Source organism: Dermacentor andersoni, chromosome 6 (assembly GCF_023375885.2).
Source record: "Dermacentor andersoni chromosome 6, qqDerAnde1_hic_scaffold, whole genome shotgun sequence".
NCBI classification, from domain to species: Eukaryota; Metazoa; Arthropoda; class Arachnida; order Ixodida; family Ixodidae; genus Dermacentor; species Dermacentor andersoni.
The window spans coordinates 58,083,691-58,107,521 of NC_092819.1; the positions used below are offsets into that span (position 1 = coordinate 58,083,691).

The 23,831-nt window shown below is 44.0% G+C and overlaps 1 protein-coding gene across 2 annotated transcripts; it reads left to right on the forward strand.

Annotated features, from left to right (window-relative positions):
* The first annotated feature begins 4,303 nt into the window (after positions 1-4,303).
* On the forward strand, positions 4,304-20,952 carry LOC126522808 (B-cell receptor-associated protein 31). 2 transcript variants are annotated; one of them, XM_055066563.1, is made up of 9 exons: positions 4,304-4,440; positions 5,016-5,121; positions 5,298-5,398; positions 7,196-7,355; positions 8,402-8,516; positions 11,603-11,623; positions 17,142-17,241; positions 17,370-17,470; positions 20,322-20,952. In XM_055066563.1, the coding sequence occupies exons 2-9, from the start codon at positions 5,030-5,032 to the stop codon at positions 20,358-20,360; spliced, it is 729 nt and encodes a 242-aa protein (XP_054922538.1). In that variant the 5' UTR covers positions 4,304-4,440; positions 5,016-5,029; the 3' UTR covers positions 20,361-20,952. The 2 variants fall into 2 exon arrangements, with proteins under 2 accessions (XP_054922538.1, XP_050027583.1); XM_050171626.2 differs by lacking the exon at positions 11,603-11,623 and having other exon boundaries at positions 4,305-4,440.
* Positions 20,953-23,831: the final 2,879 nt, after the last annotated feature.

Below are 23,831 nucleotides of genomic sequence, written 5' to 3' on the forward strand. Positions count from 1 at the left end.
TGTTGTCAAGCAGACACCCAAGGCGGGAATGCCTCACCAGTTAATCAGAACCGCAGCGCAGGTGGGACTTTAAACTTTCGTTTGCAGCTCGCTTCGGCGCTTCCGAAGCAGCCGACGCTGCCGCTGTGTCCACGTGATCCCTCAGGCCACGTCACGCCGACGGTGGCGCCAGCTTTTCCAGGGGTGGAGCTCGCCCCCAATATAAAGCCGTAAGGCTAAGGTTCCGGATTGAGAAACTGGAAGCATAGAATAAAGACTGGAAGCCCCAATTACGAGAATAGCCTGCACTGGGTCTCCCCAGTGCACCGCTTTTCAAGTCGGGGACATATCCCACATTCCAGCGCGCTTTGGTGTCCACCAGCTTTGTGCACTGTACAGAGACCTGTTCCTTTTGAATGGGCTTGCTGCGTAGCCAGGGGTAATGTGTCGAACCACCCCCTCCCCCTGAAATTTTCTGAACCCCCCTCCCTTCCCCTTTCCCACGGAAAAGAAAGTTTGAGAAGGTGGGCTCCGAAAGAGCGACATGGGCGAAAGGGAAAGCTTGGATGTGAATGTAAGGCGAGGGCTATAGTGGCACTGTGTGTGTGGGAGTGGAGGGGGGTGTCACGGGGGCGATCCCCTTCCCCATGCACAGAACATTGCGGCCTCACTCGTGGCGCGCCCCTACCTCGTTCCGGATCGTGTTAACCGTAACTGCTAAGGGGGGATCAGCGCTGAAAATTCTACACGCATATAAAGATGGGACGAGCACGTGCATAAAACTTGGAAGGCATTGTTGCTCCCCACCAGGCCTTCGTGTGCTCGAAGAGCTTCTCATTTCTTGTACTTGACCGAATCGTCGACCACTTTACGTGGAAGAAAAGCATTCCGAAAATAGTGGGGCTTGCTTGTCTAGGAAACAGATAATAAGCACTCCCCACCCCCTTTTCTTTTCTTTCCTTTTTCTCTGACTTTGATTATGTTTATAAACTTGGGAAGAGCTTGCTGTTAGGCTAGTTTGTACACGCTGTTAAGAATGAAAACAGCGCAAAAGAAAGGGGGGGGGGGGCGGACAAGAAAGAAAGACCTACAGAACACTGATTTGCGCACGGCAAACTATATCAAGGACGGGACTGGTGGGCCACAACAGGTGGGAGGGCAGGTAGGTGAATGCCCTCGAAGTCCATGTATAAACGGAAACATAGGAATGTCTTAGTGGCCGCCGCGCCATTCAACAACCCGGTGAATGTCGAATGGGGAATGGAGTGGTGGGTATACTAGGGTGGGAGGGGGGGGGGGAGGCGCATAGAAGGCGTCAAAGACGAAGCTGACGGATAATTATGGACATAGGAAGAGCATCTCGTCACTGCCCGATCGCTTAACACCAGACGGCCGTGGGCGATCGCCTACAGTGGATCACCAACCCCGTCGTAACACGTGCTGCTTAATTGGTGCGGACAGCCCATCCTGACTAAACGTCTCGGCACTTTTCAGAATAGACGGGTGCCAGAAGACACGGCGCTTTCTAATATATCGGAGCTACGGGCCCTTATTTTACTGCGAACTAGGGATGCCGCAATTTTCGCAAAGGCTTCTAAACAGGAAGCAGCCCTGCCATGGACTGTCTGCCTCATAAATTCCCGAGTGTGATGAAATAACAATATGTGTCGCGTGATGTCTACAATACCATGATCGCAAGTTACTTCCAAACATCTCTTCAGACAAGTCGGACAGCAGGTCACCGAAAGGGAGTAAAAATTGCATCATATCGAAGTTCGAGCGCAAAGCTTCGTTTCTGTATTTTTTAAATCTAGAATAATATGGCAGCATTCCCACAACTCCGAAATCGCGATTGAGTGAGGGGCGACTTACAAAATAGTACCCGCCCTCTTCCGTAAGTAACCGTGGCTGTACCACTCACTAGAAGACCTGGCAACAGTTATCTCCATTGTTACCCATGCTGCAACAAGTCTGGCCTGTAAACAATCGCTGTGTTGGCTTTGTTCAGCCCCTTCTTCGGCGCTGTTCGTTTTTCCAAGTCATGTAAAAGCTAGGTCATCGACATATATTATATGAATGCGTCAATTCGTACACAAGTTGCCTACCCAACGAGGAAACCTGTCCGTCACGGGAGACGAATCGTTATAAATAAAATAATGCATAAAACAAGTTTCTACAAAGGCTTTGTTGAAAGGTTTGACGACCTCTAGCCATCTCTAGAACCACATGTAGAGCCGACGTGGTGCGTCGCAGGCATCAGAAAAATTCAGATTTTGCGAAAATATAATGCCAAACACGCCACATGCCCGTTGCGTTTCGGTGGTTGCGAGATGACACTTCCATTGGAGCGTTTTTTCACCGAGCGAAATGCCACCGATCTATGAGGGCTCATGAACTTCCACGTCGCGCAACACAGAAAAATAAGCAGTCAACGACTTGATAAGAACGATAAGGAGTGATGAGGGGTTATATCGGTATCATCACGGTTGATAATGGTTCGACGTGGATGGATAAGATGCTCAAGAGCGATAAGGGCTTAGACTGATCGGATTATTTATGGTAATGGTAATAAGCTCTGGTAACGGTTGATAAGGTTCGGATCAAGTCCAGTAAGGTTGATAAGGACCGATAAGAGTTGATAAGGGTAGGATCATGTCCGATAAGGGTGATACGGATTGGATCGAGTCCGATAAGGTTGATAACAAAAGATAAGCTTTATACTGGTCGGTTCAAGTTTAATAACACTGATAATGACACCGGGCGCATAGCATAATTTGATTCGAAGTGGCTATACGCCTTAGCAGAGTCCTTCAATGAAGGACTCTGGCCTTAGCAATGAAAAGCTTATGTCACAAGTTAAGCAAAGTGTCGTTTCGGCAACGCAAAAAAACGTGCATCCTCCTTGTTAAAGCGTTCTTGTCCGGGGAGTGCTAGCAGTTTGTCTTCGCGCAATGTACAACCTTCACACACACACACACACACACACACACACACACACACACACACACACACACACATATATATATATATATATACATATATATATATATATATATATATATATATATATATATATATATATATATATATATATATATATATATATATATATATATATATATATATATATATATATATATATATATATATATAAAGAGATATGAAGGAGGAGGAAGAGTGGTAGTTGTCGGCGGAGAACGCCCACCGAAATAAATTTCTACCCCACGGCTGTTGACCCCTGCGAGGTATGCGAGCTAGGGGATCTGACAACCGACGCCGTGCGTGCATCGAATCGAGAGCTATGCGGAGGCGGGGTGTTATTTCTTGGAATATCAGTCGGGTGTAGCAGGCTGGACAGGCGCGAAGGTGCTAACAGTGCAAGGTTGTTGCGTTTAGGCACTGGGCGTATGAGGATGGATGCTATGAGCGCCCCTATATGAAACGGGGCGGGGCGCAGCGCCGACAAGTTCTTGTTCTTACTTGGCCCAATGCCTATGGAGGAGGAGGGAGGAAATAACTTTATTGAGTCCTGAGGAACCCCTCCCCACCCACTCTTGGTTTAGTGGTCGGCAGGGGTCGCGGGCCGCACCCACGTTGGGACGGGAAGCCCGTGAGCCTCCACCTTTTCGTGAGCCCTCTGGACGGCCCGGAGCTGGGTCTGGTAGTCGTCGCTTCGCAGGGCGTCCACCCAGTCTTCTTCTTTGCTAAACATGGTGCCGCTTAAAGCGGAGCATTGCCAGAGCATGTGCGATGTCAACCACTGTCAGCCAATTGCACCTGCCGGAAGGCCTAGATGCATGAGGAATACATCTGATCTTGCTGTGTGTGGGCGTTCTATCCCTTATATATATGTTCAAAAGCGTCTGCTGTGAGAGGAATATTCTCGCTTCGTATAGTACATCGCTCTCACCTGATCTCACCCTACTGTTAACGGTTTAAAGTGTCGATACTTCAGAGAGACGCTAAAATATTTTTTGTTCACTGCAAAATATTTTTACTACCTTTTCAAATCAGATCCAGATTATCCACATTCATCTTTGCCGCGAAAACAAGTAGCCCATTCAATTCCAGGACGGCCTTTGATTATAACATTTTTATTGTACCTAAAGAGTACGCTAGTAAGCAGTTACGGTCGGCAGTGCATATTTAAACAATCAAACTGCCATTCTCATCATATAAATTCTAGGTAAAAACAACTTTTTACAGGCGCTAGTTAATTTATTATTTAATTATTAGTGGCGAAATACGACTCTAGCGATTTCGTGCTGCGTGCGTCATATGCTTTGGGGCACTTTTTCTCGGTTGTCCAAGCCCTGCTAGGTGTTGGGTTACCTGTTTTGGACCGGCGGAAGAGTGCGACGGAAGCTTTGGCCCCTTTGGCTACTTTGGTTCTTGTCGGGAGGTGAAGTCGGAGCAAGCGTGAATCATTCGTTTGCTGTCTTTCGTTCACGTCGAGACAGCGTGAGTTCCTTCGCTTTTCTCCACTTTGCGTCTTATGTAATGACGCGTTCACATTTGTGTTCTCGTACTGTTGCTGTCGCTACCGACCGTCCATTGCTATCCGCATTGGTGATTGTTTATTTTGAAGATTCCTGATTACTGTAATCGCTGCACATTTGCGTCATATACTTGCTGGCATAATGTCGATGAAATGTATACGCAGAAACCAGCAGAAGCTGACGGTCCCTTGCTTTTGGACTTTTTTTTTTTTTCCCGCTGCGTCTTTTTCCCCGTTCCGAGTACCCGGTGCACCCGGTCACGCTCGGTCATGAAAAATTTCCTTTTAGCCCTTTTATTTCGATGGCAGTGCCACTTTCGCAACTCCAAGTCTCCGCCGAGGCATTTCAACTGAGATAAAAGCCTTTAAATACGGTGTATTTGGTTGATTATTGCTTATCGTTTACTTCTGTGTGGGTGGGTGCGGCTGCGATCTTTGTGTTACGCAGTGCTACATATGCCGGGCGTCTCGCTGAGCGCCAAGATTGCGGAAAGGAGTTCAGCAGGGTGAATTTTAAGCCATTTATTTTTCCTTCCAGTGCACAAAAGAACAATGAGTTTCCAGTGGACAATCGTAGCGGCCTTCCTCTACGCAGAAATTGCCGTCGTCTTGCTTCTCATGATCCCGTTCATCTCGCCTAGAACGTGAGTTGCGCTCTGCTTGCGTTGCCCTTGCTTGGCCTGCCCCGTAATGCATGCCGATATTTTTTTCTTCTTTGCTTTGCTCAAGTTCAACGTCCTGACAGGTTACGTTTTGCGCAACCTCTGATTTACTTCTGTGCCGGTTGCATTTTTTTAATTGCTATTTTCTTGGTCTCAAGATGGAACAAGTTGTTCAAGTCGCGGTTCCTCAAAACCCTCGGTGCCCAAGCAGACATCTACTTCACAGTTATGATCGTTGTCCTCGTCCTGTTTTTCTTCGGTGAGTGTCTGTTGTGGAATCTTGTGTTACCATGTTAAAAGTGACGTTGTTAAACTCGTACATCAATGGGCGAGATGGCGGGTTTTACATTGCAAGGAGTTAATGAAACAAACTCCCGCACTTTGGATTGCCCGAAATTATCGCATACTTGAAACATTGGCATACAGTGACACATCTCGGGTTGCATGCTCCTATCATGATTTTGTCTTTGGTGCAAGTATTGTCAACATTGCAACATCTCTGCATCTTCTAATGACTTGCACAAAAGTAAAAAAATAAAAATGTGGTAGTCGCAAACAAAGCTTGTTGCATGTTATCGCAGAAATGGTTACACTCAAAATATCTTCTGTGACTGCTATAGTTCTCACTTGTCAGTCGCATACCCGGCCGCTGTCACGTAACGACCTAGTAACGATTCTGCAAACCTTTGTATTGTCACTGTGTAAGCTACTTAATTAGCTGTTAGTGGCTATGGTGTTGCGCTGCTAAACACGAGGTTGCAGGATCAAATCCCGGCCCCGGCAGCCACATTTCGATTGGGGCGAAATGCCAAAACGCCCATGGGTCCCATGCATTCGGGGCTCGTTGAAGGTTCCCTGGGGGTCAGAATTAATCTGGAGTCCCCCCTACGGCCTGCCTCATAATCAAATCCTGATTTTGGCATTTAAAACTGCAGAATTCATTTATTAATTCACTTGATTAGCTGCACTGGAGCTGACGATGTCAGTTATGAATTAAAAGCAAATGCCCCTTGAAGCTCTTAATGCTGCTCCGACCAGGGCTGACAGCCATTCTGGAAAATAGCAAGGAGCTGCTGTTGAGCATAGAAGCTATGCATTTCAGCATAATGCCAGTATCGAAAATATAGTACAGGAATTGTTTGAGGGTTTGCATTCGCAATGCTTCCTGCCATTGAACAAATCCTAACCTTTAAGAGGAAGTTTAGCTCAGGGCCAATTTAGATTTTCCCATTCAAATACATGTTGAAATGCAGAAATGCTTTCGTGAGGCAACCAAAATTTGTTCAATTTCTTGAACTAATTTGAATTAGATTGTTGCATTTGAGGAAATAACTTTAATTCTTATGGCTCTAGGAAATGGAATTTTCCTTTAGGGCCTTGAATTGTTTATAAAAATTACCATAAATTGGTAGGCTTAAAATATTAGAGCAAAATGTGTGCAAGTCCATAACTCTGCACCAAAAACAGTTCTGTAAACTGCATCTGTTTGAGCAAGCACCTCAAACAGACAAATCTTGTATATAAAGTTGCAGCTTAGGCGAAGTTGTGACAATGTTTACAAGGGTGCAACAAAAGTCCTACTTGCAAATTAGTGATGTGTTTCAGAGTGGTGTATAATACAGCAATCTTGCCCACTTTAGATGTGCAGTTTCCAGAATTGTGATATCGGCACTTATTACTACAAAGTTGTAAGCTTGGTACTTCAGTTTTGTTTCGATGTTGCATTTTTTGCCAATTTACGTAAAAGAAAATGATGGCCTAAATATAGCACGAAATTTCACATGATCTGGCTTTACTTGCAGAGTGTCTGGAATGCTGTTTTGCTCGTAGATGTAAACATTTAGTGTGGCCTTCCTGCAGAATCTCCTGATAGGATACCCCCCTTGCAAACTTGTAGCAGTTAGCTGAATTCCCTGCATACCTGTAAACATCAAAGGTATGTTTCTGATGCAGCTAGAACATGTCATTGTAGGCACTCTGTGCTCAGCTCGTGCTGCATACATTGTCCCAAATCTTTAAGATCGTGTAGACATTTCAGGGCCACTTTCTGTTGTAGACTCCGTCCGGGAGATGCGCAAGTATGGCGCCCACCGCGAAGAGGCACAGTCGGAGTACCACCACCACGGAAACCTCGACGTGGAGATGCAGCAGAGCATGAAAATGTTTCGAGCCCAGCGAAACTTCTACATTGCTGGCTTCGCCCTCTTCCTGTGGCTGTGAGTTGCCTCACTTGTTGTTCGCACTGCAGTTCTCTTCCGCTGCAACTGTGATGCTAGTGTCAGTGCTCTCCAGTATGCCGCTGGTGCCGTTGGACATTGCTGGCATATAATACGTGTTTTGAGGGCTTGTGTGGCACAGTTCACCTTGATATTAGTTGGCTTCCTCGCTCCCTCATCCTTTACAGGTTGATTGTAATTTCATTAGCCGCTGAAAAAATTAGCTGTGTCACTTGTTTTCAGAGAGACACCAGTTCTGAAAGTGCGCAGCTCATTTATAGACACTGCTCAGTTCTATTGGAGAGGACGGCAGACGTTTAGACAGGCATACAGACATTGTCACTGCAGACATTCTCCGAGGCAGCGCGTTTGCATACGTGCAGCCATGGGCACCCCTCCCCCCTTAATATGTGGAGCACTTGCCTTGTTTGCTTGCTGAACTCGATGTCACGGGTTCAACTCCCATCTGCCATGGCTGCACTGTGATGAGGGTGGGATGCGAGAGGTATACTGATTTGGATGCATCTTATGGGTACATTCTGTCTGTGTGTGTGTGCTGCTAGCGTTAAATGAAAGCTCCTGTTCTAAACACACAGTCATTTATCAATGCGTAATGCGAGGTTGCCCTGCCTAAAAATTCCAGGCAGTGTAAATTACTCCAGACTTTCTTAACACGTCATCGCTCAAGATAGTTTGCTTTTGGGCTAATTAGTATGCGATATTTAGAACTAAAACGGCACAAACTAGCGGGCAAGGCAAAGAGGCACAGTGCTGTGTCTGTCTCTCTTCCTTGTCTCGTTAGTTTGCACCGTCTTCATTCTAAATATTCCAAATCTGACTTTGGGGCGTAAAACACCACATTATTAGTCAAGCGCTAGCACTGCCCCTCATTCAACCATCATTGTATTACTATATAAGTATGTATTCTGTATATTGTGGCATCATGCTGACAGGAGAAGCATGCAATAATGTTAGCAAAACATGTTTAAAAGGTGCTTCTCCAGTCCTGCCTGTACTCTGCTGAATATGACCTACTTGTCCTCCAGGGTAATCCGTAGGCTGGTGACACTAATCAGTGCCCAGGCTGTACTCTTGGCGGTCAACGAAGCATCTATGAAGCAGGCACAGTCTGCCACTGAAGCTGCCCAGAACCTCCTCAAGGTTTGTTGCTTGATTCTGATGTATGTTTACGCGAGCACAAAGGGAACATAAAACATTGCGATAAACTTGCCTTGACTGTTGCATAAGCTTCACAAAGGGATTTTTTTTCCCCCTGAGTACAATTTGTTTCAGACCCTTGATCATAGTTAGCAAACTTAAAGAAAGCCACAGGAAACCTGGACAATATTCCTTCAAGAATCATGTTGGTTAATGCAGTCTAATTTGTTGAGGCCACCCCATTTCTCATGGAAAAAAAAATTGCACTCATTCCTATGAAAAGCTCAAAATATTGATGTCACAGTTTTTAATTACAATGTGGCACATATACTGCCTGTTGTTAGGTGTCTTCTTTTATATGGTTGGATGGCAGTATAATACTTTTGACATTTATTTCTCATGAAAGATTAGTGTTAGCATGCAGCATTCTTGTCTCTGAAAGTGTGTTAAACAGTATGTTACATGCATTGAATATACACTGCAATCGCCGTGATGACTTGGTGGCTATGGTTTTTTGCTTCGGAGCACGAGGTGATGGGTTCGATCCTTAGTCATGGCAGCTGCAAAGCTTTCGGGTTAAGATTCAGCCACCTGAATATTTTCCACTTTGGTTCAGGTTCAGCTCCGGAGCAAAATCGTAAGTTATAGATTGAGTAGAACTGGAAAAGGTTTAGGAAACATTTTTCAGCATCACCCGCAAATTTACTTGAGCAACAGGTAGGTGTATTTCTACTCTTATGTGACGCAGACCGATGTACTTCTGCTGTCTTCATTATTTTGAACTTAGTTGAATTTGCGCACCCAATTGAATACACTGTGACTCTGAGCTCGCAGACGTACTGCGATTTGTTTTCCCAAGGCCCACAGTGCCCAATGCGTCTAGAACACATTCCATTGTTACACCTGTAAGCTGCCGTACGTCTCTGTGCAGCTCACCCATTGAGGTCGTGGGGCTGGTGAGGGAAAATATATTAGGATTTGGTAACAACACAGGCCTGTGTACCAGGCAGTGCCTTTACAAGGATGTTTCATTTGCTGCTCAGCCAGCAACCAGTCTTAACAGTGCAACCATGCAAGTTCCATTATATCAGATTGCATAAGTGTTTGAATTAAAGTGCCTGTCATGTTATGAGCTTTCCACTAGTTTGTAGTTTGCTGCATAGTTGATGGAAATTAATCAACCTGCCTTGGTTGCACTAAAATTTTGACATGTGTTTTAAGTTGAGAAGTTATTTGAGTCTTGCCTGTTAGTGTGGCAGTCATTTGTTGATAACGGGAGGCCTTGAGCCTTTGTCCAGCGTTTCCTGTCTGACGTGCCTTTGCAGAATGTCCATTGCAATGTTGCCAATTTTTTTAGTGTGTGACAAAAAAGTCCCTAAATTTTGCTCCAAGGTCACTAAATTTTCACTAGAACACTTGAGCGAATACTAACGTAGGTGTTTTGGAACATTATAATATAGCTTAACATGGCATAAATTATGCGCTGACATGTTTCACATTTATCTAATGTCCATGCAGGCGAGGAATAAGTCGTGAATTTACCCACAGAATGTAGAAGATGTTTGCTTTACTGATATACTTACATAACGGATGACGACAGCGAAAATTCTCTTTGCGAGGTTACAAATGCAGCATGATTACAATGAACACGAGTCATCCGATTTTCCCAGTACAAAAAGGCACTTGGTCTACAGTAACCCTGCAAATTTTCTAGTCATTGGTACTGCTGAAAGGAGAGCTAAATTCTGTGACAGACGCTTGGCCACATTTTAACATTGGTGATACCAATTACGTGACATATATGCAGGTCAGATACTGTGCTTCCACTCTTTGATGTAGATGAAAGCTCTGTGCGATACTGATTTGTCCAATAGCAACGAGAAAAAGAAGCAGTCTGTTCAGACTAGCATGAACGAGCTGACCCGTTCCGATACCTATGCCTTTCTAATGTCAGATCTGTCTTACTGTTCACCTATTGCATTCTAAATCTCCACATAAAATTTATTGCAATAGGTTTTGCCAAACTTATTTAATGTTTCGCTTGCAAATGTTTACCATTCGAACATATTCAGCTAATGTGCCGAACCTGCAGCGTTGTTTGACCCCTCAAACTGTTTATAAGGAAATTTAAAAAAAAACTATAAAAACATTCATTTGGTCAGTACAGTGCGAATCCTGTGAAGGCCACTGCTGTGAAGCACAGTACAGAGCCCATAAATTGGATAGCCAATTTCAACCGCTTACATGTAGCTCATTAATAATAAAGTGCGTTTTCTAGAAAATTATTTTCGAAACTTCCCTAATTTTAAGGTCACTTAAATGTCACTAATTGCTCTGACACATAGATAAAAAAAGTTTCCTCACTTAATGCTAGAAAAATTGGTCGTTTGACATACAAGTCGCTAAATCTATAGAAAAATCGCTACGGCAACACTGATACACAGGGCCTTATGAACTGTTAGTCGAACCAATTTGGAACGATTCACCCTATAAGTTCCAGTTTGAGCTTAGTCCCAAGATGGTGGAAAAATAACAGTTCGGTTCAGTTCCTATTCAGCCAAAAATAATGTTTCAGTTCCAGTTTGGTTCAACAGCCTGCTGGGATTTAGGCACACATTAAAGAACCACAGGCAGTGGGAATTAGTCCAGAGCCACCGACTGTAGCTTGTGTCGTAGACTGTGGGGTGCTTTGAAATAGAAATTCCTACAATGTAATTCGTTTTGCAATTTCTTTATGGCTTTTTCTTTCTTTTTTTTAAAGCTCAAAACGCTGTATTGCAGTTAATTGCACGTCGTGGCACATATAACTCAAACATCCTGTTTTGTGTGGCTTGATGTCAATAATACTTCTGTCATTTCTTTCTTGTGCAGAATTAGCATTAATATGCAATGCCTTTGTCTCAAAAAGCTTGTTGAGCAGTACATTACATGCCTTGGGTACATCTTGCAGGGACGATTTCATGTGCCAAATTATTCAATATTTAAAGAAATACCATTACTGAAAGCTCATGCAATTGTCTCTTGTTTTAAAATTTTTATAACTGCAATCATGGCTCTATTGCTTGTGTCACGCCCTCTCTATTTTGCAGCTGCAAGCTTGTGATGCAGCAGTAAGTAGACACAGTCCTGCTTATTTTGCTCTATAGCTTGGTCACAGTGGCTGCATTTAAAGAGTGATAAATGCTCTGGCAGATCCAAAGGTTCTGTGCCAGTTAGTATCCAGTGAATGACAGCTGGCTCAGCTGTTGGTCCTTCACCAACCTTGATGTTGTCTCTGGAAAGCTGCTCCGTCTCCCTGTAAACAGTGAAATCGTCTGTTTATGCCTAGCAGACACATTAAGGAAGGCTTGTCAGCTAATTCGTTCACTACTGTGGGATGCATTTTACAGTTTCTGAACAGATGGCTCCCCTTCTACATAGGGAGTTACATGTGGCCTTGTCTCGTGACAAAAGTGGGGCATCTTCCCTTGCACGTTGCAAGGAAGTGTTTAAGGGAAGCGTGTTATGCTTTCCTTTCAGCAGGGGTGCAGAACTCTCCCTCATGTAAATCTCCCTTTGGATGCAGGAGTTCTGCATCTTGAAGATAAGACTTTGAGAGCTAAGGTGGCGGAGTAGCTGAATGTGTTAGCCCGGCTTTCTTTCAGCGCAAAGCTGTGTTACTCAATGAGCCACGTGACATTGTCGACTGTTGGCTTGCAAATATTTTTAGACCAGTTGTCTCAAAAGTGTTCATCCATGGAGCCCCATGGACAGCCTGTGTGACCCTTTCGAGGGCTCGCCCTCAGCATGCCACGAGATTTTTTGTGAAACTGCTGAACACGAGGTGGCAGGTTTCTGACAAAAGTGAAATGCAAAAATGGTCATGTTCATGTACCGTGCTACAATTGCATGTAAAGAACTTGAGGTGGTAGGAATTAATCCACGGCCTCCAACTGCGGTGTCTCTTATAGTCTGCGAGTTGCTTCAGGACAAACACCAAGATTTGCAGTAGAACCTCGTTGATATGAGCCTGTTTTGTACGATATCCCGGCGCCAACATTCATGGTAGAGCAGTAAAATAATGACCCAATATGGTTACACTTCTTTTCACCGGTTAGTGCACTCCCGGAAAACACTGTCTTTCAGCACCAACACTCATTATATCACCAAAATGTGATCGTCTGGTACCTTTTCTGGCCACTAGATCCCATGTAAACAGAAAAGGTGCAAGGTACACGCACGATTGAGAGTGGTAGGCGCACGCAATGGCACCTTTCTCTCAGTACTCGGCCACCCGTGTCACGTAACATTGCCGCCACGCACTCCATTTCCTATTCGAGTACCAGCAAACCTCGCGGGTCATCGCATGTTGCCGTTCACAGCTGTCACTGCCAACCTAATGCAATAAGTATTCTCGCCTGTCTTTTTCGCAGTGTGTATGGTGTAGGAAGAGTACTGCATGCTGTTCGTAGGCAGTAACCCAAACACGCCACCATTTCCTGATTCAGGCGGTGCAAAGTGAGCGTCATGCTTCGCTCTGGCAGCATCATGGCATTGTATTCCGATGTTGCGCACCAGTTCAATTTCGTTTCGGTTTCCAATTGGCATCTTTAAATGACGTGCGATAAGTTGGGTCGCTTGGGGCCTGCGAACTTGATGCGCATCAGTGTCCAGTGCCAATTCTCGCTGAGCGTGCACATAGAAATTTCTAGCCGAAATACTGCGATTGAAGCTACTGACCCAAACCGATTTCAAGGACTGCGTGTAAGCATGCCGAAGCCGCAAGAACAATGCATGTCTCGGATCGCTTGGGCCCTGGCGCGCGTCGCTCTTGTGCTGCAACTATTTGCGTAGCGCTTTGCATTAATTACGTAATTGTCAGCTGCAGTCAAGCTGTCTGGAATCTCTAGTGACTTTGAATCTTACGGTTTCCCAGTTAGTATTTATTTTCAGGTGTATGTGTGTGTTTTTCAAAACGTATGAACGAGGTTCTGCTGTAATTCTTAACTCTTTCCCTACCATGGGAAAAATTAGTGTTTTTTTGTGAGTTACGCCAGATTTTTTTTCTGAAGGATCTGCTGCACTCGATATTCTATACAAAACATAAACAAAAAGCAGAATGAATGCACTTTTCACGCAATAAAGTTTTATTAATGACGTGTATCTCATAAAAAAGATATTGCCAGAATCAAGATTTGGGATAAAATGAACAAAGTTCTTAGACACACTTGTATATACAAAGAAAAAAGTGTAAAAAAACTATGAGGTGTACAAAATGTGTTGCCGTCCAATAGGCACTGCCTCGAAAAAAATCAATTTTTCATTTAACATATATTCCACTAAAAACAGTTTGGCATCCCAGGCTGCCGCCACCAATTTTCTGGCTTAGCTTGCGTCGTCGTCCCTCTCGGAGTGAAGTCCGACGAAAAGGCAACATCCCGAGACTCGATGCTGCTCGATCCATCAACGTCAGCCGCAGTAGAATCGCGAGATCTTCAATCTTTCAAAGCACGCGCGCCACTTCTTGAGGTGGCCATTTTTGCTTTCTACTTTGACAGTCGTGAAACTTCAAAGTGCGTTAAAAAATTAACGCCTGCTGGGGAAAAAGCGAACGATAGTTCTGCTCCTTCACGACCTATGGCACAGAGTGTCCATGAACGGCGCGGAAGGTCTCCAAAGCAGCGTTTCGAACCATCGATAGCAGTTGGCCATTTTTGCGTACTACTTTCACAATCGCGAGAACTTCGGAGCATGTTCAAAAATCACCACCTGGGGGGAAAGAGCGAACTACTTAGAAAACAAAGATATAGTTCTCCCCCTTCACGTCTCATAGCGTAGTGTGTCCGTCGGCGACGCAGTAAATCTCGAAAGCAGCGTTTCAAACCATCGTTAGTGGGCTGACGATGCCCAGTGGTCGCGGTATAGAGAGTTAAAGGGACCCTGAAACGATTTTGACGATTGTATACAAATGTGCAAAGTCAGTAGGGTAGGCCCTTCCGATCATAAGAGACAAATTTAAGCACTCTGCACAAAACATGTAATTTAGTATAAACTTTTAAAAATGTCCGTTGCTACTAATCACATGTGGAGTCGGTCACCTTCCTCTTCCGCCACCCCTTCCCAGGCAACATGGTGTGGGTTAGTGATGTCATTCGGGCTAGCGATCCGATTGGCTACCCACGTTACGTGATTGGGAATGCTTGAAACATGCTGCTGCATTAAGCTTATTTTTAATATCGTATGTATGCACAGTAATTAGTGTAGCCTTAATTATAAGCACACAAATGCCATAAATCTAGACATTTCTTCAAACCCATTGCCCGCTTTCACCTAGCAGCAGATGGGATGCGAAGGGGTTATCACACGAAAACTAGGAGCAGCAACATCTTCAATGGCGGAAGGAACATACATGGTACCAACGCTATATTACGCTCATCTTGCACTGCAGGTGTGTGTAGGGAGTAAACTGCAGCGACTACATACCGCAGAAGACTCGAACACTGCATGTCAATGTCAACACCAACCTCTTTGGTCAACGTAGTGATCGCCCGCAGTTTTGAAAAGAAAGGTTCCGCATTTGTAAGAGAGCCAAGCTTTGTATATAATTGACCCAGAAAGGCTTCATATGTCGCTTCATGTGGCCGAGGCTTAGTGAGAGAAACTGTGTAGGAAGGAGATGCGGTACCACACTTGGTTCAAATCAACCGGAAGTAGACAACACCTGCATCACCTCTTGACGGAGGCGGGACATAGCGATGGCCACACGGTGTAAAAGTTAAGGGGAACACCGTGGCTTGGGAGGGGTGGCTAATGCTTAACCACTCTTACCTGTGTCACAGTGCACTGACACAAAATTCTTGTTAGAAAGCATTACTTGAGAGACACCCTCTGTGTCTAGGCGTACAACAAAAACCATTTCAGGACCCTTTAAAAGGTGCCACACTCCCCTTCGACAGCAGAGTTTATAGAACTGTAACCTTAACAGTATTCTTCACGTGGCAGCAGGTGTCAATCTGCTGCCGGTGGGTGGCAAGACCCCTTAGTGTGCTGGTGTGCTTAGGAAAAAAAAAGTTCCCGTTACTTAGTAATGTGAGTGCAACAGCTTACTGGTTGCGAGCATCCTTCTAGTAGTACATTTGAGTTGCGCTACTACGAACAGTCGTGTGCCAATTGTTTCGTAATGTTTGATTACATTGGCTTTGGTCATTCATGTCACACTTACATTGATGTCCCCAAAAGTGGAATCAGCCAGGGATACAACCCCATGAAGTGTTGTGTACCATGTACAGTTGAAGGTGAAAGTTTCAATAACTTAAATGATATTGCGCGACAAAAAACGACCCGGACATGAGAGATGGCACACCAAGCGCAAGCTTTCAACTAAGTTTATTGTGCCACTGCGTCGGTTTTATACATGGCAGGCAGCGTCGATCGCGCATGCGCTTACAAGGAAATGAAGTGCGAATTCATGTAACATTGTTACGTGTCATGTGACGTCGCGTTTAAGAACGTTAATTCTTTTTCTGTGAGAGCCAGAGACAGAAAGCTAACACATGTCACCCAATTTCGCGATCATCTGCGCTTCAGATATTTCACGGATGAGCTGCGTGCTACCATGTGAAACAATCGTGCATTGATCCTCAAGAGGCTTGCATCCATGATCGCGACAGTGGATCGCCAAGAACCCACCAGAGCCGTTTTTTACATTGTTGCTGTGTTCGCGGAGCCGATCATTGAGGCTCCGCGAGCACAGCAATAACGATGGCTCCACGGAAAAAAAAAAAATATATATATATATATATAATAAAAAAAAAACTACGCAGCTTGCACAGGTCAGCTCAAGTCAAGTGGCACAACCTACGAGTTCATGTTCGACCAATGCGGTGTATTGAAGCAATTACACATTGCAGAGCTATGCTAGAAGAAATTTAAAGCTTTTGCTAACGCTGTGGGTTTTCAACTTTTGCTCGTGAATGTGTGCTCAGTGCGCTGCATGACCTTAGAGCTTAAAACTACTGCATTGTCTGTGCTTGGTTCTGGCCCTCAATAGCGAATAGAATATAGTGCAGGTTGGGTTGTGCGATTTCTTGCCTGATGCGCAGTGGGCATCAAAAGTCTGCAGGATGCAGGTTCCACAGAAAGGACAAATTTGAGCCCAGTTTTGGCTTACAGTCAGTAAAACTGCGCAACACTATATTGGTGGTGTACACTAGAACGTATAGCTAGCATATCTGAACTCAAGATCACCGCCTCATTAAAATTTTGACATAGACTCTACGCCAAAAAGGGGGGTGGGTGCATACGTGCACATGCAGTTTCTACTGATGGCTCTGTTGATTGCGTGTCTGAAATTTCCACTCACAATGTTGAATCTTTTATTAAACTGCAGCAACAATTGTGGCCATCACTGTAAGTTTGTTGCAACCATATTACAGGCCTTGTAGGGCTATGGGTGGAAAAGACACTTTCGAGAGCAGTGCATGCAACACTTCCACACTTTTAGGAATGTTAAATTTTGTTTTCCTTAATTTATTGAAAAAAAGAAAAGCCATTATCTGCATTAGTGCCTGATATGTTTGTGGGAAACAGAGGGTTAATGCCATATCTTGTTCGTTTATTTAGATCTTTCCTTGTACTTCTTCGTTGCAGAAGAGCGATAACGCGAAGCAGAATGAAGGCAACAGCAAGACTGAAACACTGGAGAGGGACATCAAAGAACTCAAGACCGAGCTGGAAAAGGCCCGCAAAGGTGACTTGTTGTGAACTTTCTTGTACCATCGTTTCGGCTGCTTCCGAGCTCATTGCTACATGCCATCGGCGAGCATGGCGCAGCCTTTGCGCACTGAATGAAAACTGCCATTGTTTTCGCTCCTGCAGAAGTGACCCACCTGACCAAAGACAGGGATGCCTTGAAGATGCAGGCAGAGAACTTGAGCAAGGAGTACGACCGGCTGTGCGAGGAACACTCCAAGGCAGCGGTACGATATTGTCACACTCGTTAACTGGGAGAAACGTGAAAGAGGCAGGGACACAAAATGCAGATGCCGTTAGCGGAATGCCGGTGGTGACCAGCGGAACACTGTTTAGCCGTCTACTGTGAGATAAAGCCATGCAGCTTGGCACTTTAGGCGATACATAGCGAGTACTGCGATACTGAGTACTAATTTCTCGAAAATGCAGGACTGCACATAGCTTCTAGTAAAAATTTGTGCTTTGAGCACTGGTTAATTCTATTCTGCGATAGCAATATGCCCCCAAAAGTCGCTAATTAAAAATGAAGTGTATCCTTCTCAAAGTATAATCATACTGGCAATTATCATTGACATTTTGATGTCCACCACTACTGTGGAGCTTGATCAGTGCTAAAGGTTATAATTTTGTCTCCCTTGTAGTATTTTACAATTAGAGACAGTTGTCGCAGGGACACATGTAAACAGGGACACATGTAAAAAGGTCGTGCCAAAAAAAAAAGGTTAACCTTTCAATAATCCAATGCTTCTTAGTTGCCAAAGCAGGATATGGCACTTATCTCCTTTTAAAGTGAAAAATCTAGTCTTTTGGCTTTGCTGCAGCATCTATTTGAAGGCACTTGTGTGGAGGAGTGTTTTCAAAGCAGCCCCTGATTGCAGGAATTTCAGAGGACCATTACTAAAGTGTACTGTACAGGATGTTTCAGCTAACTTGTCTGCGTTACAAGAATGCAACCAACTTAATATTGTTCACTGCCCTCTTGAGCAACTCGGGAGTATTTTTACTACGAGTTTAGGTTATTAATTAACAATAAGTGTTTCTCAAAGTGTGGGTCATTACCCCGAAATGGGTCATCATCTTTTTTCTGGGGTTCATGAAAGGTTGAATTTCATGTATTTCAATATTTTTATTTTCTGCTTGCCAGAACAGGTAAATTTTCATTCTTTGTGCCCATACTCTTTCAACACCGCCTTTTCTTTTAGGGAGAATAGAAGTGTAATAAAAACCATTTCACTCCCGAAATGGTTTTTATTATGCACAGTGTAATATTAGTTTTGGCCACAAGATGGGCGTTGAAACGGCAAGACAAACGCCGATCTAAACCTTCTGTCACTACAGGGAAAACGTCCCCGAGCAGGGCCTCTGAACTGCGGCCAGTTTCTTCTCACCAAAACTGTGGAATTACGGTTCAGCAGATACGATTATATCTAGGAAGCAAATGCTACATCCTTCTTGTTAAAATAAGTGATTTAATCAATTATAGTTAAAAAAACACTAACAAGTATTTTTGGTAGCTCTCTCTGCTGTAGTTAATGTCCTTTAATTCAAATAAAATCTAAATGTTTGAGAAACAGTGTTGTAGAGCATATTGATGAACATCCAAATAATTATTTTCCGTGATGATAGCGTCTGTTTTTAATTTTCTAAGCTGCAAAGAAATCGTGCGAGATTTGAAAAAGTAGCACATGACTAGGCATTTGAACACAGCGACATTAGTGCCCTCAAACATGCCACAAACAAGTGATCGATGCTGCATACTTACCGAAGGCATAAACATGCCATGAGCAATGGAGATGCATCGAATACAATGGTCTTGGCTTCCACTTTTGCTGAGATATCTTAATCTGTTGAAGCTATGAAGCAAATTGAGCCATGGGAAATGTGATAACTCATGGCAATTCTCAAAGCCCTACGAGTGTTTTTGCCACTGAACGATGGTGTAAAGAGCTAGGGGGTCTTGGCGTCTGACATGGGTGTATCGGAGACGACAGGTGTGGCTATCAGCTATAATTTTTGCTTGCAGCCTATTCATGCCTTGGGTTTGTGCGCAGCATCGATCATTCGTTCGTAGAATGCTCCAGGGCACTAATGTCGCTGCACACACCTAGTTCTACCTAGTATGCCTAGTTGCACATTGCTGCTTTGTCATGTGGTACTTTTTCAAATCTCGCGTGCTTTCTTTGCTGCCCAACAGCTATCACAGCACCACAGCAGCTATCACCGAAAAAAATTATTCAGATATTTGTCAGTAGGCTCTAAACCTCTCGATTGGAGATTTCTGTTTAAGTCAATACTGCAATGATAAGTTGATCATTTGATAAGTGATAGTTAGTTACCTAAGCTGATAGTAATGAGTACTCAGTTGCTCAAGAGGACAGTGAGCAATATGAAGTTGGTTGCATTATTGTAGTGCACACGTGGGATTTTTAAAGCTTGGCATGAGTTAGCTGGAACGCCCTGTAATTGCTGTATAGTACTTGCACATATAATCCACCCCCTTGGGAACTAAATTATATATGTCTAATTGGCACAAATATCTGCATGCTATGTTAAAATCTATAGAAAAGCAACATTGCACCATTACTGGCACTAGGCAAAGCTCCTGAGACACTTTTCTTTTTTTTTATCTTCCATCACCATTGCCTTCGCATCTGCGCTGTACTGAAAGCCACGATCTGAACCAATAATGTTTTTGTTTAGCTAGCATTGAGGCTAATAAACATGAACTCTTCCTTTGTATACATATATTTTCCCCCTGTATGTGTGAAGGTTGAGAAAGCTTTTGTTAGTTTAATCTGATGCATGAAGGTGTAAATAAGTTGTGTGACTCCACACAACATAGAATGAAGAACACAAGCTGGTATATATACAGACTCTTGAGAGTTTACCTTGAAGGAATATGACACTGAGCCCTCTTTTGTGCAACCTTTTCGTCCCAGTTCCAGTCCAATTTGAGCTATCAGTTATCTGCTTTGCAGTCAAAGTGGAATATTTTTTTTTCTTTTGTACTGCTCCTTTTGTGCATTTTGTCTGACTTCCCTTTATCAAATATGTGTGCATTTTTTCCTGTGTTCTCAGGCTGGAGGTGGCGACCATGGAGGCAAGAAGGATAACTAGGAATCTTGCAATTCATCCTCTGAGCCAGTGAGGCTGCTGTTTGGGTGAAGACTGCACAAGCACGTTTGTCTTTTTTCTTGAACTGCAGCCATGCGTCTCAGCGAGAGACGAAGCACGTTGCAAAGTGAACATTGAAGCGTGGGTGTATGCGTTATCGATGTGATATTTTAACGGCTGAAATCGTGCGTTGAACGCGGGGGTTTGGTTTTTTTCCGTGACTGTTTGCACATCACATTTCACTGCTCTTGCAAGAAGTGTGCATTTAGTTGAAATGTGCCTTGTAAAATATAGTGTTTGTGTCTTCTCCCTACCATTCTGGTACTCTCCTTTTACTATTTCCTGTTTAGGGACAAAAGCACATATATTTAGGTTCTCGGTCACTAAGACCATCAGGTGCACACAATGCCTGGCACATTGTTTAAAGAACTACTTATGCAATGCTACTCCAATACTAAAGCAACTGCAGACCTTCCTGTTCAGTTATTTATATATGCGCTAAACAATAAGCATGCACACAGAAATGTGATTTACTTTTGTTTTATGAATGCTCTTGCCTTGAATGTAATGAAATAAAATCTCCGGTGTACCTGTCTTCTCAGTGTAATGTTATCCCCAAGCACCTCATTAGTCTCTCAAGATGGAGGCACACTTTAGTTTGAAGTAAGGTCCCTCGATCGACGAGCTACTGCTCACTTTGCAAAGCCATGCTGTCCTTTAATGCGAGGCCACCGCCATTTGATTCGTCATTCGAAATTATTTCAGCTTCTGCCTTCGTAGCTGAAACTCTGAGGGAAGAATGTGGCAGTGCTTTCGTTCTACACTGCAACCTGAGAACAAAGGTGAGAAAGGAGAGGCTTTCAAGTTCCAACTGGCACCCCACCAAGTTGTACTATAACTGTTTCATACTTGGCAGGCAACGCTGTGAAGCTATGCTAGTGTGGTCATGAAGTCTCGCTCCATGTCTTCTACAGTGCAGTTGCTTTTGATCCATGACCTTTTCGATGAAATGACCATGTCATATATTACAAATGCAACTTGTGGACAAAAGGTTACGTCAAATCACGTGTTCGTGTACTTTTGTGCTTTTTGTATGCGACTTACTACCTGCTGTGGTCATGCGGTGGTGCTGCACTGCTATGCCCGAGGCATCGAATCCTGGCCGCGGTGTGCACATTTCAATAGGAGTGAAATGCAGACACATGTGTACAGTGCATTGGGTGCACGTGAAAGCACCCCAGGCGGTCGAAATTAATCTGGAGACCCCCCTTAGTCTTGCCCCGTAATCACATCGCGGTTTTAGTACGTAAAACCTGAGAATTAAAAATTTTTCCATATGGCTTGCTATGTTTCAGTCGCAAGTGCGTACAGTCAACTATGGTTGCTGATCGCAGAAATGTCACTGCACGTTCGGTGCTGAATAGGTTCAGGTCTGTGATGCCTTCCATGCAATAATTGTATCTTGCGACATGAGACCATGTTGAATCAAACTATACGACTCCTACCTGTACCTTTTCTCCATATGTGATGGACTATTTTTGGTCGGCAGTTTGAGCAGCGAGAGAAGTCTGTAGCCTTTGTGGTGTTGCCTGCTACGTATGACACAATAGTCAGTTGCAACTTTTTGGTTCATTGCCAGTACACACAAGTAAGGCATCGTGGGCAGTGGTGGTGTGTGCCTCAGTGAATGTAGCTACCACCCTCAGTTTTGTCGCTTTGTTGTCTCACAAACAAGCCCTCAACATCATCAGTTGGAACACGTATAGACTTCGTCGCAACACCATTCACCTCTTCCAGAGCTATTCAAACTACCGGGACAGTGTTTGTATATCCTTTTGTTTATTTTCACTGCTATTCTTTTCTTCATTGTTCATTTTTCTCTAATCATTCTTTCTAGAGAAAAATTTTTAGTTGCCAAACATTACAGCTGTCTAGTTTATGCCATTTTCAAACTTGCTGTGAACTGTTAAATTGGTAAAATTCCCGTCGACACAGAAAAGAGCGGGGCGCAAGAGCAAGCATTCTTTAAATGTTTGCCGTAGATGTTTACCCTGAATGCACGCCTTGTGAACTGAATTTATTCAGGCGAAAGCCTATGTCTCGTCAGTCAGCCTTCAAAGTCCTTCAGCGAAAACGCGTCGACGCGAAAGGTACAAAAAGGTTGCGAGCCCTCAAGCTTTGGTGGGGGTTGAATCCACGGCCTCTGGTGTTAATGAAGGCAAAGTTAATTCAGGCCCAGTTAAGATAGAGTTAAGGCACCCAAACCCACGGCCTTTGGTGGTAATTAAGGTGAAGACTCTTGAACCCACGACCCTTAACCCACCACCTTTGCTGGTAATTAAGATGTGGGTAAGGCACTCGAGCCCACGACCTTGGGTGGGAGTCGAACTCTACCTTTAGAATTAAGAGGAATGACTAAGTGCAGTACACTAAGCAAATTAAGGGGGATGAGTAAGCAAATTAAGAGGAATGACGGCTTAGTTATTCTCATTCAGTCGTTAAGGGAATTGAGGGGGATGTGTATGTCATGTGTCCGTCTTTAAAGGGACTGACAACAGATTTTTAAGGCCTTAGTCTTTTATGACGAAACTCGAAGCCCTCCCTCAGTAGTGTTTACACCTGCAGCAGTTTCTTCCAAAAGTGCATGGATATGTTGTAAGCAGAATTTTTCGATCCGGGCAAGCTCTAAAAAATTAACTCCCTCCTCCAGCAATTTTGAGAAGTGGGAGCGATGTCGATAGCCCACCTCGCTAATTGTGAAAGCCGCACATCGTTGTACTTTCACGGGAGTGAGTATAACTGCAGTGAACAACCTACATCGTGACCTTTTCAAGCACTTTCGAAAATAAAAAGCTGGTACAATTGTTGTACAGACCTTTCTTATAAAGTTTTTAAAGTTTTTTTCCACTGCTTTCACCAGAGCTTGCTTACTTTTTGGTTCTAGTTCATTAATCAGCCTAATGGGAACCTCCTCTAGCCCTGTGGCTGTGCGCTTAGGAATTTTCTCTTCGGCTTTCTTCCAGTTGAAAGTTGTCAGCTCCTTTGCCACCTGGGTCTCTTTCATGCTCATTTTTTCTTCAAACACCTCGTCATTGCCTTGCAGAGATTCGGCTGTTATTTTTCGGATGTAATTTATTGCCGCTTCTCTTTCCAGTCTGTTTTCGTCTTTGTCTAGGATACGTTGTTGTCGACTTCCTGCCTAATAAACTTATGTGGTTCCAAAATATTCTAGGTGCGGCCTTTTTCTCGTGCATTTCTGACAACCAATGTTCACTTTCACCTTTTAATTTTGCTTGCACCAGTATTTGAACCATAGACTTTTTCTTACGGTATATTCCCCATTTACTGGTTACTTCATCCTGCGGCAACTGCACCTTCTTTACCTGCCTGTGCTGTCAGGATGCTCTGTCGTTCGGCGATCACTTCTCGTATCTCCTTGTTCCACCAGCTTTTCGGTTTCTTTTTTCCTTTCCA

What these genes read in the sequence shown, in the direction of transcription:
- LOC126522808 (XM_055066563.1), top strand. Translation starts at nt 5,030, where the DNA reads ATGAGTTTCCAGTGGACAATCGTAGCGGCCTTCCTCTACGCAGAAATT. An exon ending in TGCAAGCTTGTGATGCAGCA is followed by an intron (nt 11,624 to 17,141) that starts GTAAGTAGACAC and finishes TCTTCGTTGCAG; the next exon opens with AAGAGCGATAACGCGAAGCA. An exon ending in GCTGGAAAAGGCCCGCAAAG is followed by an intron (nt 17,242 to 17,369) that starts GTGACTTGTTGT and finishes TCGCTCCTGCAG; the next exon opens with AAGTGACCCACCTGACCAAA.